This window comes from Amblyomma maculatum, chromosome 10, assembly GCF_055883805.1.
Source record: "Amblyomma maculatum isolate TAMU_Amacu chromosome 10, ASM5588380v1, whole genome shotgun sequence".
In the NCBI taxonomy this organism is placed as follows: Eukaryota; Metazoa; Arthropoda; class Arachnida; order Ixodida; family Ixodidae; genus Amblyomma; species Amblyomma maculatum.
Genome location: NC_139353.1, coordinates 6,588,567 through 6,603,420, shown reverse-complemented (window position 1 = coordinate 6,603,420; position 14,854 = coordinate 6,588,567). Strand labels below are relative to the sequence as shown.

Sequence of the window (14,854 nt, the reverse complement as noted above, 5' to 3'; positions counted from 1 at the left end):
AACTTCGAGGTGTGATTTAGGCTTGACAAACAGTGCAGACGGCGAGTGGGGTAAGGCCGTCTGCTCTTTATTGGGCGTCTCGCCGTTTCACGGCAATAATAATTACTGCCCATCCGCAACCCTACAGGAAAATCACCGCCGAGGTCGAGGCATGTAATAGCGTGTATTTGATACGTCGTGACCCATAAGCGAAATACCTCAAGAAAGAAGCGCCTGTGTGCTGAAGCTGGACTCGGAGCTGGGGGATTCAACCACCTTTGGCAACTTTGCCGTCAAGAACGAGATAAGCGCTTATTTACAAAGAAAGGCATATAGAGGTCGGAACGACGTATATTGTTCTGGTATATGTATACTCTGCACTGTTGATGGGGACAAGGGAAGAAAAAAATGTTAAGGCGACCGACGATGGGCACTGCGAAGAGAGATGCTAATGTATATAAATACACCATAAATATGCGTGGTCACATCACTGAGTCGACTTTAGAATAGCATAGTCTTAAAGGAAGCTTGCCATGATGTGCTAGAATAGCTTTACTCGGTCGCACCAAAATCAAAGAACAAGAAGGGAGCGATTTTGTCATGTTTGCCAGATGGCAGCGAACATCTCGAACAACTGCATCATCACAGGAAAGCCGGCAGCATGAACATAAAAATGCATGCCGCTGCACCTGCCAATCTGCTTACTGTAAACCAATTCGTTGACCATCGATTCGCGCAAGGTTCTGGGAACTATTTAAAGAAAAAAAGATAATTAATAATGCACATAACACGCTAGAAAATTTTCTCCAAGAAGCATATGGTGCTTCGGCAACAACTTGCGATGAATCTAGCGAATACAGAGCAAGTAAGCCATCATTAAGTATAGTCGTCTGCAAGCGATATGCGAGGGTTTCGGAAGTTCCTGCATCGCTTGCATCAGCATAGATTAAGAGAAATTTGAGTGAATTATTCTACTGCAATAGTCCACGTTCTGCTGCAAACTTTAATTTCAGGCACTCATTGTTTACGAAAAAAGATGGTTAACCGAATATTCTGAGATTGCATGGAGAGGAGCCCTGCTCACATAAGGCAGCCTTTGACGAGCTAGGAGTAGCTAGCTAAGCGTAAGTAATTGTTGACCTAGTCCTTTAAGATGGTGTGACGATGTTGTCGCTTTCTTTTCTTTTTTTTTAGTCAGAGGAAACGGCGACAGGTGCGGAAGTTATTTCACACCTGTTTGCTACTAACCAAACATGTTTACGACTTCATTTTCTCACATCAACGCTTCTAACACCAATTCCAAGCTTAGCTGCAAGGCCCGGCTCAGGATCACATGCTCTCAAAGCCAAACTTCACTACCGCAGCACCTTCGACGCAGTCGGAACAATTCTCCCGCGGTTGGTGTCGACCAAGGGAGCCGTGTTTAACGGAGAAGGATGCTTCAAAAATTAGTTACGGCTGTGCAGATGGATAACTGTAGCATATCTTTTAATACAAGGCTAACATTCGGTTGAGTAAGACCCAACTTCTAGAGCGCATGCAGCTCTTATGTTCGGCGGTTGAGCTGCATCGCCGTTGGTGTCGTTGCCGGTGTAACCGAGCGAGATTATCACGACCCGAAGAAAATTAATGAGACGGAAGATTCCCCGAGCTTTGCCACCCAGCACATATGATGCGCATTTTGCTTTTTTTGACGAAATAAACGTTTTGCAATCAAATTGCGCCACTCGCTCATCGTATATTCGAGACGGCCCGCCGGGCAAAGTGCGAGCCTTTCAAGCCAAGGAGAAGGGAAAGGACCACGACGTGTGCGCTTCTCGCTCACCAGACGCCCGAGACGGCCCGCAGGACAGAGTGGGCCTCACGGACGCGGGCATCAACAAACGCCTTAGACTCTCTCTCTCTCTCTCTCTCTCTGGGTGCTCGTTATTGCGTTCTTTTTCACTTTGTAAAACAAAAAAGCTAAAGAGCTGCTCTCAAGTTTCGTATTAGGGAATGTCGTAATCGCCATCAGCGCCCTGCCGCGGTGGTGCAGTGGTTAGGGCGCTCGACTACTGTGCCCGAGGATGCGGCCGCGGCGGCCGCTTTTCGATGGAGGCGAAAAGCTAGGCGCCCGTGTACTGTGTTATGTCAATGCACGTTAAAGAACCCCATGTGGTCGAAATTTCCGGAGTCCTCAAATACGGCGTCCCTTTGGGATGTTAAATCTCGTAAACCAAACCAAGCCGTCAGTTGCTTTGTTGATGAGTTGTACATAAAGAGTTGACATGATGATGAATGTCAGTAGTTGTACATGTAGCCACCGAGTGCTGCACGATATTCAATGTTTGACATACTAGTCGATAAAGGAGCGAAGTCCAGTCCACAAGCAGCAATAAAAAAAGGGGGTTTTGGTTGTATTTACACTCCCTGCACACATAAATCTCAGAGAAACAGAGAAGGCAATCTGGCGTCCAAGCTAAAGCTTAAGTTGTGTCCCGCACACTTGCTAAATATTCGACCGTCACATTTTTTTTTAAGCCAAGCGTCACTCTTGTATTGGTCTTGAAGGCACAAAAAGTCTGGTGGGTTCTCGAAAGGAAACATTTTCCCTACACAAGCGCTAAAGAAAGTCTGCCCACACTCCAAGAAGCTCAGTCTTGGCCAACTTTTCCTTTGTCATGTCCGCGAGGATGCGATGTTGCTGCTTCGAGAAGAACTCTCTGTAGCAGCCAACTTGGCCTTTGACGACCTCCTCTTCAAGGTCACTCCGACCCCCTACCGTAGCTTCTAACCCAGTGTCTTTCGCGACTTGGCTCAACACGTCCGGGTTGGTGCGGATGCCCAGGAAGTCAGCGATCAGCTTCACACTCCCCAGCGGGTCCTTCCGCATCGTCTCATAACATAGCAGCAGGACCCGGGGGTCGTCTTTGCGGTCATACCAGGACAAGACGTGGTCGAAGTAATCTCCAAACGCCACCTCGCCTCGCGTGAAGCACTCGAAGAAATCGTCAAAGGTGCCTTCGTAGCTCTTGCCGACGTGCACGTAGTTTGAGGCGCACACATCGAACGGGTTCCGCAGGACAACCACGTGCCTGGCCTCCGGGCTAGCCGGACTGAACGCGTACGGCAAATGGTGCTTGACGAGCCGTGGCGTGCCTTCCTTGACACACACAGTGTCCGCGTCCACGACTTCGATGCAAGGGAACTCCTTGGTGAGTAGTGTGTGGAAGTCAGGCAGCGGCGAGCCCTGATGCAGGAGAGACCAAATGATGTACTGCGCACGGGTCGAACAGGAACGGGGGTAGGACCCGACGAAGATGTCTCCGGGTAGTGGTTTGAACCAGAGGACCTTGCGGATCTTGTCGCGGTCGAACTCATTCTGCTGCAGCAACAGGCCTTGGACGTTGAAGAGGCCCACCTTCTTGTATGAGACGTCCGCTCTACGCTCTGGTGGCGGAGCGTTATTGCGTAGCTCGTCGGCCCTGCGAGTTCATTTGAAGGTGATTGTGTGGCACTGAGATAGCGCATTGTCCATCGAGTGCAGCAAGAAGCAAGCGATTACCTTAACCGCGTAACTAGTAGCGATTTTGCAAGTTAAAATAAGGAAAAGTGGAGGAATACAGAGAAAAGAAAGAAAAGGAAGAGAAAGGAAGCAAACAGGAAAAGTGCTGTAACAGCTGTTGGCTGAAGGGCGGCTTGACTGAACGGGATTTCCGCATAGGCGCAGCCGAAAAGAGTTCGCGTGGAACACACTGAAAACAACTACCTGAACACCTGCGCTACTTATTTCGCAATCTCAGTGGCGTATGCATGCATAGCGCAGCTGCAGTCGACTTTAAGTACCTTGGCTGATGCTATTCACAATCACAAACATAAAGAGTTACCTTTCGAAAGAAAAGCAACGATCCACCACAGATAAGAATCTGCTGATCACAGTGGAACGCGGTATACTGTTGAGCTTTCTTACACAGTTGACCGCAATCACCTTCTGTAACTACAAAAGAAAGCCAGGCTAGTTGTGCTTGCCGAATGGCTGATGCATTCTATACACAGCGCGGGAAAGTGGATGTACGTAAAGGTTATACTGAAACTATGATAATATGGTATGACTACAATTGAAGAAAGAAATCGGCAGGTAGATCTCATAGGAGGCCTTTCAGCCAGTAATGACGACCGATTTTCATAGCGCCGCGGTTAATCCAATTAAGCCGTGGGGCTCAATTCTTCCTTTCATCCACTATCCTTGTTGTCACGTAGCAGGTCTAAAGGGATTTATACGAAGCCTTCACGGGGGTCCTTTGAGGACGAATCACCGTTTTTTTTTTTCTTCATTCGCATCCGACCATAAACTTAAGTATTAGCAGAAAGCTAAATATAAATATTCTAAAACTAAATAAATAAACTAAATGTAAGTATAATGAAACTGCATGAAGCTCTCGGTCGCACGCGCTGATGCGATGCTTAGTGAGGCCAGCAAAGTAGCATGTCGAGCTTTTGCCCCTTTGACACAGTGTTGCGGCAAGTCGGTCAAAAGGACAAGCAGTTGAATGAACGACTGTGGGAGCATTGGATAGAAGTCAAGCCACTCATGACAGGTGTTCTCCAGTCTAATCATTGTCGCAAGTGGGCATGCACTCCGCTTTCCGATAGCACCTTCGACCTCAAGCAAGTAGGCAGGCAGCTGACTAAAGCGGGACACAGGTGCTGGAGCACACGTCGCTGCCGCACACGAGTGAAGAGATAACACATCTTGGGGGAAGAGCTAGCGTTTTGCAAGAACTCGCTTTGGTTCAGAAAATGAAAAAAAATATATATATATTTCAGCGCATAAGTTTCTGGACATCCGGTGAGTGCTTTTTAGTTTTAGTATTGCGGCAATACCTAATACTCAGGTGCAGAGAGAGAGAGGGACCACTTCATCCTATACTAGTAACCTGCCTGGTTAAGATACCAAAACACTTAACTTTATATTCCTTCGTTTAATTGGTGTCTACAACAAAGTGCTGTCTTTCTTTTTGTTATCACCGCAAATTTTCATGCAGTGAAGAATTGAACTTGCTCTGCACTCTAATTTTACTGGTTTGCGAATCTAAATCGCTTAAGTGTATAACGCTACACAAAGAAATCCTCTCGTCGAGTGGCATACGTCACCATTTAGGACTCATGGGAGGCTAAGGCAGTGTACTAAATCATTTATTTCCATATTTATTAAAGGCGTGCAGCGCCTAAGAAGGTTGCTATAGGAGGTGATTACGGGAAGAAAAAGAACAGAAAGAATTGACAACGCAGCAAGACGCACGTTATAATGAATCACTGAAAACACTACTGGCATACATAAAATGCCTGAATTACGCAGATGACCTTGTAAACGAAGCCTCGCCGTTATGAGCCATCTAAATGTTCACGAAATGTAAGAGGAATTTTACAATTTTACAGTGGTCTTCTGTTACCAACCATTCACCAGTAGCGGCAACCACAGGAATTGGGTATACGCAACCTTGAGCTATGCGTTTCTATACCCATGACATACACCACATGAAGGAACCTCTGAGCATCCTCCAGAGCGCCCACTGCTCGTATTCACCGTACTTCATTTTATTTCCTATTCATAATTTCATTGAGGATGTCATGAACCTGTCATTTCCTTGTTAGATGACATTTTTCATCCGATTGGAAGTCTTTGTAGTTCTTATTTATTCTTCAAGTTTCGGCACAGAAAATGCATTGCGCCTATCGGCAGAATTAGTGGACAGATTGTGCGCATCTATAATGCGGAAAGTATTGGTAGGTTGCCATTAGTCACTTGGCAACGTCTAGAAAATGTCATACTATCCGTTATTCTCCGCATCGTCTCTTTCGTGTTCTCGAATCTGCCATAACTATTTCGCCTGGATGAATATCCAGACCATGCGAATAATATAAAGTCCGTCTTGCTTCTGTGTCATGCAGTGTGGCTTGTTTTGCTTCTTTGGAGTTCCTGATTCCTCTAATGCAAGAAAACCTCGTCCTCCTCTTCTTAATAGGACTGAGTGCAAAAACGCGGCTTAAAAGCCCGGCTGCAAGTTTCTGACAGGGACTGTACCCCGTCGGTGCGTCAACAACCTCATTGTCGATCATGAAACGTGTTTTCTACATCAGACTGCCGAATATTTTTTTTTTTTTAATTTTTCAGTGGCGGATGCAGATGTATAATTGCGCACAATGCTTCAGCGCGCAGTTAGAAAATCACGCAGTTAGAATCAGGTGAGGGATTATGCGAAGCTCGTTAGAGAATATCAGACAAATAGCACGGCGATTCGCAGTCGCTCAGCAAAGTACAACCGGGCACCTGTTTGTTGCAACTGCCCGGTGCATTTTACTTCTTGTGAACTTTCAATTTTACAGCGTGCTCTTAGTGTTGAGCAATGCGTTGCTAAGCAGTAGAGATATAGCCCCTGGTCACGTCACATGTTCGGAGAGCTAGCCATGCCTGAAATCGTGACCATGATTCGTACATCTATCACAAGCGTAATTCAGTCTTAAAACTGGCATAGCATCCACATCGTTCCTTTCGGGAGTTCCGAAAACACAAGGGCTCGCAGACGACCCAAATACATTAGTTCCGACATTATTTATATGTCAGGAGAGTCATACAGGCCTCATGTGGTAGGACAGCGCGCCTCCCGCGCAAGTGCCTTTATGTAACGAGCAAAGACAAAGTACTCACGGCATGTCTGGAAGCGTCGCGCGAAAGGCGACCAAGCAACAGGCAGAATTCCAAGCGTGAGGAAGTATTGCGAGCGGCGCTTGAATAATCGTCCTCCAGCGCCGCGGTGGCTGGCGGAGCTCGATTGGCCAGTCCAATGTCACCCAGCGTTTTCAGCCTTGACAGCTTCTAGAGCGCCTCTCTTCGAGTGAGATAAGGAAAAGAGCAAGAAAAGACACACAAACATGAGGACGTCACGTCAGCTAGGCACGTGTAGTTTCGAGGGCAACGTGCAGGAGGCGAGAGAGCATCCAGAGAAGCCGGTCGCGGCGGAGAACTCTTTCGGCTCTCCCAACACCACTCGACGCGGCGGGAGCCTATAAGGGCAATCTTTTGGCCGCTGGCGTGATGCTGTGGCGAGCTTTTCTCAGGAGACACCCAGCGCCGCTCCGCTCGCGTGGCGTCTGCGGGAACACATTTTTACGACGGACGATCGCACGTATCTTATCCTGGCGCGGTCCTTCCTGCTGATAAGGCTGACGTCTTTGCTTGACCCCTCGCCCAGCTCCGTCCCAGACGTACGCAAAGCTTTACTGTGCTCTGCCGAATCAGAGAGAAACCGTCCCAGCGCGGGCGTTTAGCGCTGAGCGACCATGTAGGTAGCTTTAGCTTTTATAATCAGGGTTATTTTGTTTTAATGCTTGCAGAATTTTATCTCGTAGCATGTAAGAGATACGCCGGTGCGGTCTCTGAGGTGGATTATACCGCATGGCGGACAGTGCGTACGCTCTTTCTCAAAAGTTCATAGCCCAAGCGGTTAACTTCTAAGCCCGACAACGGAGTTCCTAGAAGCACTTCTCGAATACCTGACCTGAAGAAGTGCGAAGAAACTTCTCATGACCAGGGAGGTTACGGAAAAAGCGCAGCGAGAACCATTACATGGCAAGTACTGTACAAAATACTGTTCAATCAGTATCTAGACAATTACAAGCTAAATATGATTAATAAAGATTTCTAAGAATTTAGATACACAGAAGGCTGCGAAAGCTGAAGGTGATAAGATTTTAAAATCCTTCAGTCGAGAATGTGGTTCGAAAAAGCAAACGTGACAAATGCGTGTTTGAAAACGTGTTTATTTAAGTTTCCCACATTGCACATATATAAAATGGCGTTGCTCGCATTTTATTGTAGCAAAAACGGGCTCTTAGCGTTTAATTTATGTAGTAGTTAGTCATTTCGGCTTTGCTTTCAAAATATTTTTCCGTTCCATATTTCGAGCCTAATGGCCGATTTAAAAAATTTAAATCTTGCTGCACTTTCGATGATGAGTGTTTTCAATTTCATAACAAGATCTTGTCCCTCAATACAAAAATAAAAAGTTTAGTTATTAATTATGTTTCAATCATTGGCGGCCTAATTATTGAGCTGCCTGGGGTTTAACGTCCTCCTTGCTGTGCAGTCTACGTACTTACATTGATTTACTGAACTATCTCACTTTAGTTAAAAGATCTGTAAATGTTGAAAAGAAAGAGCTCCCTGAATACGACCAGTTTTGTTTTGTTTTATGCGAATGTTTAATAAATAAAGAAAAAAAAAGTATGGAAGATATAGACAGCCGCTTTCCAGATGTGGAGGTATCCATACAGTTAGCATCGATTAGCATATCTGTAGCATATCTGTAGCATATCTGTATATTGGTTAACCTCCAGTAATGGAGCTCTTAATTTCTTTAATGCTTCTCCTCTAATTAAGCCACATTGATCAACAATAAGCAGCGTACGTTTCTTAAGCGTTGATGTCGATTATCCTGAGATTACTTTTTTCAAGCCCGCGAAATGAGAGATGCTTTAAAAGCATCACACTAAAGAAAACTGCCTCTTTTTTTTTTTTTTTTTTTTTTTTTCTTGCGAAATAATCGATTTCATGACTTCTTTGTTGCTGGGTGCGTTGATCTAGTTCTGCCGCCAAAGACGCTTTTATTGAGAGAAAAAAGAAAATTGGATTTAAAATTTATCCCGCCTCCAGATTCAAAATTGTTTGGTGAAGACATCCAAAGTGTGTATCCCTGATCGCCGTTTGAAAGTGAATGGTGGCATAGCCTAACTTCAGGGGTCAGCTAAGAAAATTCCCTCGACCGGTTGCAGTTTGCTTTCTGTAACGAACGACCTCAGGAGGTGACACCTGAATTTTACTTTCTTTATTTTGTTTTTAACTTGCAAAATAAAAGCTCTGTGTTCAGTTAAAGCAGCCTCTTGTCATTGCAGGGTCGTAATCTATCGATACAGGACAAACTAATCTCAGTTTGCGTGTGTACGGCTTAAAATATACCGTGCTTGCTTTTTCACGGAGGCCTAATTACCCTGCTTTATTCGGCTGTGTTGGTTTCTATACCGTAGTAGAGTTCTACGATACTCTGTTGTATTATAAGCTGTGCTACGTATCTGTACTGCTCAGTTCCCGCTTGCACTGTTACCTTCCGCTCTGCTCTGCCGTGTTCTGTTCTGCTGAGTGTTTTGCTCGGGTCTGTTCCGCACCATCCTGTACACTCATTTTATTGCCCCGAGGAAGAAACCAGCGCTTTCTTAGGAAGCATATTTGGGATCTAGAATATGTCTAAACTTATATTGGTACCGTGCACATATGCAAGACTGCTTCGAAGTGACTGCAGGAAACATATATGCTACCAATGAGTAGCGACAGCGTAATAACGCCGGAAATATAGGCTATATGGGCATGAGCAGGACATGTAGTGCGAAGAGAAGATAACCGATGGCCGCTTAGGGTAACAAATTGCATTCCAACGGAAGGAAAGCGCAGCAGGAAGCGGCAGAAAGTTAGGTGGGCGGATGATCGAGGTTAAGAAGTTCGCAGGGGTCAGGTGGCTGTAGCTAGCAGGACCAGGTAATTGGAGGAATATGGGAGAGGCCTTCGCCCTGCAATGGGTACAATCCGGCTGATGATGATGATGATGATGATGATGTCGGTTACTCTGTTGGCGTTTCGTTGCACGACGCTTTTCGTTTCACTCCCTCCGCAGTTCTTCCGGAAAAGGGCAACTTTAGTTTCAAATTCACTGACAAATTCTGTCCTGGTGCGACCTGAGTAGATACGCAAATACGCTATGGCGACGAGTTGTATGACCAACTTTCCTGCTCACGACGTTTTGAAACCAACTTGCCTTGAGTTTAAAGCTCAGGCCTTATGGAACTATTTCCGGCTGAGGTTTCTTTTTATCATCACACTTCGGTACGATGACCAAACTCAGCGATATCATATCAGCACACTGTCGCGGTCACCTGGACACCCAAGTCGTAAAACGTCCCGCTCAGTTACTAGGCGTTGCGATGTTTTGAGCGACATGGAAGCCGTCACGTCACACTGTAGTGCTTTTAATTTCTTTATTGTTTTTGATAAATGTTTATCCACTAGGGCACAGTATTTCTCCATCGCCGCGATTTGAAAACTCCCCAGTGCTATACGCCGATATAGCACAGTGCGTATTTCTTTAGGTTTCGGAATAAATTATCCAGTTCTAAAAACGCACCGCTTTAGGCACTTGACAATATACTCTCACCTTCGCGGTCATATTTAGGGATTACGCCTGACTACTGCGCCTCTTTCCTTTCCTGATATTCACTGTTATCCTCTTTGGATTAGCCGCGCGCCGCCGTGGCTCAGTGATTATGGCGCTCGACAGATGAACCAATGTTGCGAGATCGAATCTCGGCCGCGGCTGCCGCTTTTAGTTGGAGGCGAAAAGCAAGGCACGTCAGTGCACGTTAAAGAACCCCAGGGGGTCGAAATTTTTAAGCCCTTCCCTACGGCGTCTCTCATAGCATCTGTTCTTTTGGGATGTTAAACCTTATAAAACAAGCCATCTCTTTGGAACAGCGGTAGTGAGACCTGCGCGTGTTATGTTGTTTTTTTTTTATGGAAATTTTAACACGTGTATTTTTTTTCTCAACCAGGCCGCACTACAATATCACATGTTCAGGATAGAGCACAGCAAATAAGCACTATGGACGGAAGGGGAAACCACTTATGAAACAGCATACGCACCAACTTCTGAAAAATTCTGAAAAACAGTTTTCGAACGTTATTTTCTCGCATATTTCATAACTTGATCACGACTATAAATACATTCACAAATTGAATGAGTCATGGTTTGACAGCGCGAACAACACGGACAGGGTATAGAAGTGAGACAGCAGCGCCACACCATCTCACTTCTACCTTGCTTGTCCGTGTTGTTAGCGCTGTTAAACCATGTCTCATTTGTACGAAAACCAACTCGCCCAGATTTTTGTCCTCCATATTCCCATATCCTCCCATGGCACGCTTGCAGTTTCCTTGCTATTCATTTTCTAAAACGCATCACGTTGATTTTCAGCGGCAGTAGTTACCTTTCGAAGTGCAGGGCAAACTTCATAAGCTGCTATGCATTACAAGCTGAGGCCATTTCTATCAGTAATTCCATAAAATTATTTTACAATATAACACAACATTCTCACAATACATGTATTTTTTTTTTTTTTTTTTGAAAACCGCAGCTGGTTGTTTTCTATGCCAGTCTTAATTACCCATCACTGTGGTCACAGGAGAAACACAAGAGCAAATGTTTGCCGCGCATGGAGATCCTACGTCATTCCCATCATTACGTTCATAATAGTATGTCTTACAGTATGCCACAGTTGCTCTAATTTAAATTGTGTTCCGCAAAGCTGCATTTGTGTTTCAAAAAAAAATGCAGCATACTTACGTCAGCTTTCAAAAGCGCTGCCCGGCATGCTCGGAATCTTCCGCCCATATGGTTGTCTCTAAATGACGTCATGGGATCGCCCTTGTTTACAAGGCGCCCGGGCCACCGACAACGACGACTGCACCAGACAGCCGCCTGCTATCGCAGCTGTATATGTGTCTGCCTAAAGCCCCTCATGTCTGCCGACTCCGCGGTCGCGTTCTTCTGGCGCCTTTCCAGCCCTGATGCGCGCTAGCTGGACCTGGCAATTATCTGCGTGCCGACGCACTCGACACTCGATCGCTTTGACGTCCACATGTGCATGCCTGACAAGCGCGCTGACCAGGCAACTGACGTCGCTTGAACGTGTCTTCGAAAAGGAAGGTCTACCTTCTCGTTCTTTCCTGCGCACGTTTTTTGGCGGCGAATAAAATGCATTTACTTTATAATCAACAACTGTTTTTTTTTTTCTTTTGTGCGCTGATGTTTAGCTTCAAAACCTTGTGCATAGATACACGCCGATTGAAAATATAAATGTTTACAAAATGTTGTTAGCGATTTAATGAAGCAGATCGCAAAGCACCAAAGGCTGCTGGTGGCAGAGTCTCAGGCCGCGAAAGGAAGCGAAGACATATCATGTGCTCTGCCCAGCTCGAAGGACAGAAGCAGGCGAGAGGCAGCGGCGTAATCATTAATGACCTGTCAGTGATACAGAACGCCTACCGCCATCTATGAGCTGAAATGTGTCACTCTTTTGTTGTAATTCATTCCTGCTTACACCTGCCCCAGGCGACGCCGATAACTACAAATTTTACTATTCTACATCTTGCCAAAAAAGTAAGCGGTGTGCCACGCGTCGGGCTGAAGGCTTTCCACCAGTAACTTACAATACCGAGGTCACCAATGTGCGCGATTTGATAGCGCTCAACGCCTGGGCTATCAGAGAGACTGCATGAAGATTTTACCTGATGCGCCGAGACCAAGACAAGAGATGGTCTTGAATATCATAAACCAACAAACGAGTTGTTATTTTTTCTGTTCGATTAACCACGACCCAGAAGAAACATTTGCAGAGTTCCAGATCACGGAGGATAGAATAGAGAGGTATTTTATTAGGAGCAGGCAAGAAACATTCGCCGTAGGCGGGCAGCCTCATTAGTCCAGGAAGCCGTAGACCCGAGCCATCACCCGAGTTCTATCGATCGGGATACACTGATCCCCCAGGTTGGGAGTTGACAGCTGCGTCTCCCGTTGCTCTTCTGTTATGTCTTTGGTGGTGATGATTCCGTGCCGTTCTTTACATTCCCACACCACATGTTGCAGGATGTTCAGCACTCAGGTGATGGGCGATATCCTGTTTTGTAAGGTGTCATGGACGTTACCACTGGTTTGGATTTTTCGGAGGGTGACTGCTTCTTCCATATTTTTGTATTGCAAATAGCGTACAACTTCTGTAAAGACGATAAACTGCAAATTCGTTACTGAAGAATGTAGGAGAAAAACATTCACCATTTGTGCGTACACCAAACCGCCTAAACCATTAAATGGCCACTGTCCACCCTTCCACCGTGACTGTGAGGCTTCGCCCCCAGAAAGCAAGGCCGAAAAAAATGTTTTTGAAAAGAGTAACTAATAACGCAGTTACAGCCACCGCAATCACCCGATTCTGTCGTGTTTCTCTCCTCCCGTTCCCTCGCAAAAGGTTTTTCATTCTCCTACCCGGTCGTCTAGCCTCCGCAAGCCAAATTCCCCTTCCTCCTCCGCGTTTGGTGGGGCGTGGACTCTGCGTGCGCGGAAACGAAACGGTCGAGGGAGCACGCGCCGCTGCATTCATTTCATTCAGACTTACCGTGGCGAAGGAAAAGCGCGCAGCGAGCGGTGGACACAATTGGTCGTGTACGCCCATCCTTCACCCGTCAGTCAGCGAGACGGACCAATGGATGGCATCGCTACTCCGACGTCAGCCTAGCGGCTCGTAGAGAACGGGGAAGCTGGTTTCCCGAAGGGGAGGATGAGAGGGCTTTGATTTTTATTTTTGCTGCTTTGCGGCGCGCATATCGCTGTAGCATTTTGCACAGACTATCTCCGGTACCTGATCGAAGCATTGGGCTACTTTTCTTGAAAAGTCATACCCTGGACAGTAGCAGGGCTCGAATATGCAGCGTACCGCACCCGCATAGGGAGCAACTGATGCTACAGGTACATTTCTGAAGACACGATGAAAAATTCGTGGTGTACGCATTAGAAGATATATAATCCTGCATGATCAGCAATACGCATTATCTCAGCGTCCTCCTAACGTCATGCAGAAAATGCGGCTTTAAAACCGCAGTGCTACCAGCTATCCACCGATGACACAATGGGTGCAACTTGTTCGTGGCCTGGTGCACAGTTTTTTTTTTGTTTGTTTTTTTTTAATGAAATGTTTGGACAATGAGATTTCGACCTCATCCCAAAGCTGAAAAACACCGTATCGTATTGCCATTGCACGCTTTTACCAAAGCTGTCTTGCACCAATATTCAGTCATCATCACCAGCCAGCACCATCATCATCATAATCACTTGCAACTCGTGCTTAATTTGGACCGTCTTCATACTCTATGTTGGTGTTCATCGTCAAGATATTTCGTAGTTAATTCACATCTTTTGCCCCAAGGATAACCAGCACGCTGGCAAAGGTGTTTCGGCTGCACATATATTAACGAGGCACCACGATTACATTTCCCAGTTATTAGGCCAAATAAAAGCATTCCATGCCTTTGTCTGCTTGAGAACCACTTATTTTAGCATGTGCAACCCACACCGGCCAAAATACTACTCCAGCGGCACAAACCTTAGCTCGAATGTCGGCCCGTTGTTGGCAGTGCTCGGCCCTATATAAGACCGAGCATTGCCAACAATGGAACCACATTTGGCCCAAGGTTTGTGCTGTACTAGCAAGCGGTGCCTTTTTCAGCGGAGAAAAAAAAAACATCCTGATATGTGCCTGCGTGAAATGTGCAACAACTTGCCGATTTTGAATGCGTTCTGTTTGAATGAGTATTAGTTTTGTGAGTGTTCATTTATTCTGAGCCGACTTTTGCCTCGCTTATTTCAGTTTTAATTTTAGCGCAATGTTTTGTTAGCATTCGGAAGTCCTATAGCACGAAAAAATAGGTACTTTTTTAGTGCGAGCCTGAATAGATTTACTCTTGGATTCATATCAGTGAGCTCAGTATCTCAGCAACATTTTCGCCAAAAGCACTGATATACGCTTACGCTCATAGGCGAAAGATGAATTTTTTATCGGTCTGTGCCCCAGGTGCACGCAGTTTTATAGTTTGTCCTCTTATCTTTGCAGTCATCCGATAGTGTGGAAACTGCTGGGAAGTACTAAAAAGCCTTGGATAAGGTTAGCAAAGTGGCTTGTTGGGCGAGTTGGCTGGACATTATGTTAAAACAACCCTAGAAGCAAGTTCAAATTTGGGCGC

General features: G+C 45.9%; 1 protein-coding gene and 1 long non-coding RNA gene across 3 annotated transcripts in view; one reads left to right on the top strand and one right to left on the bottom strand.

Moving 5' to 3' along the window:
* Positions 1-2,150: 2,150 nt before the first annotated feature.
* On the bottom strand, positions 2,151-7,099 carry LOC146175473 (sulfotransferase 1C2-like). Its single transcript, XM_084581859.1, has 2 exons — positions 6,668-7,099; positions 2,151-3,443 (listed from the first exon to the last, which is right to left on the bottom strand). The coding sequence occupies exons 1-2, from the start codon at positions 6,670-6,672 to the stop codon at positions 2,582-2,584; spliced, it is 867 nt and encodes a 288-aa protein (XP_084437985.1). The 5' UTR covers positions 6,673-7,099; the 3' UTR covers positions 2,151-2,581.
* Positions 7,100-7,158: 59 nt separating this feature from the next.
* The window catches only part of LOC146175472 (uncharacterized), a 55,225-nt gene continuing 47,529 nt past the window's right edge, over positions 7,159-14,854 (top strand). Inside the window, exon 1 of one of the 2 annotated variants that reach the window (XR_014701408.1) lies at positions 7,159-7,588. This is a non-coding gene — a long non-coding RNA (uncharacterized LOC146175472). The remainder of the gene's footprint in view (positions 7,589-14,854) is intronic. The other variant, XR_014701407.1, reaches the window with a different exon arrangement.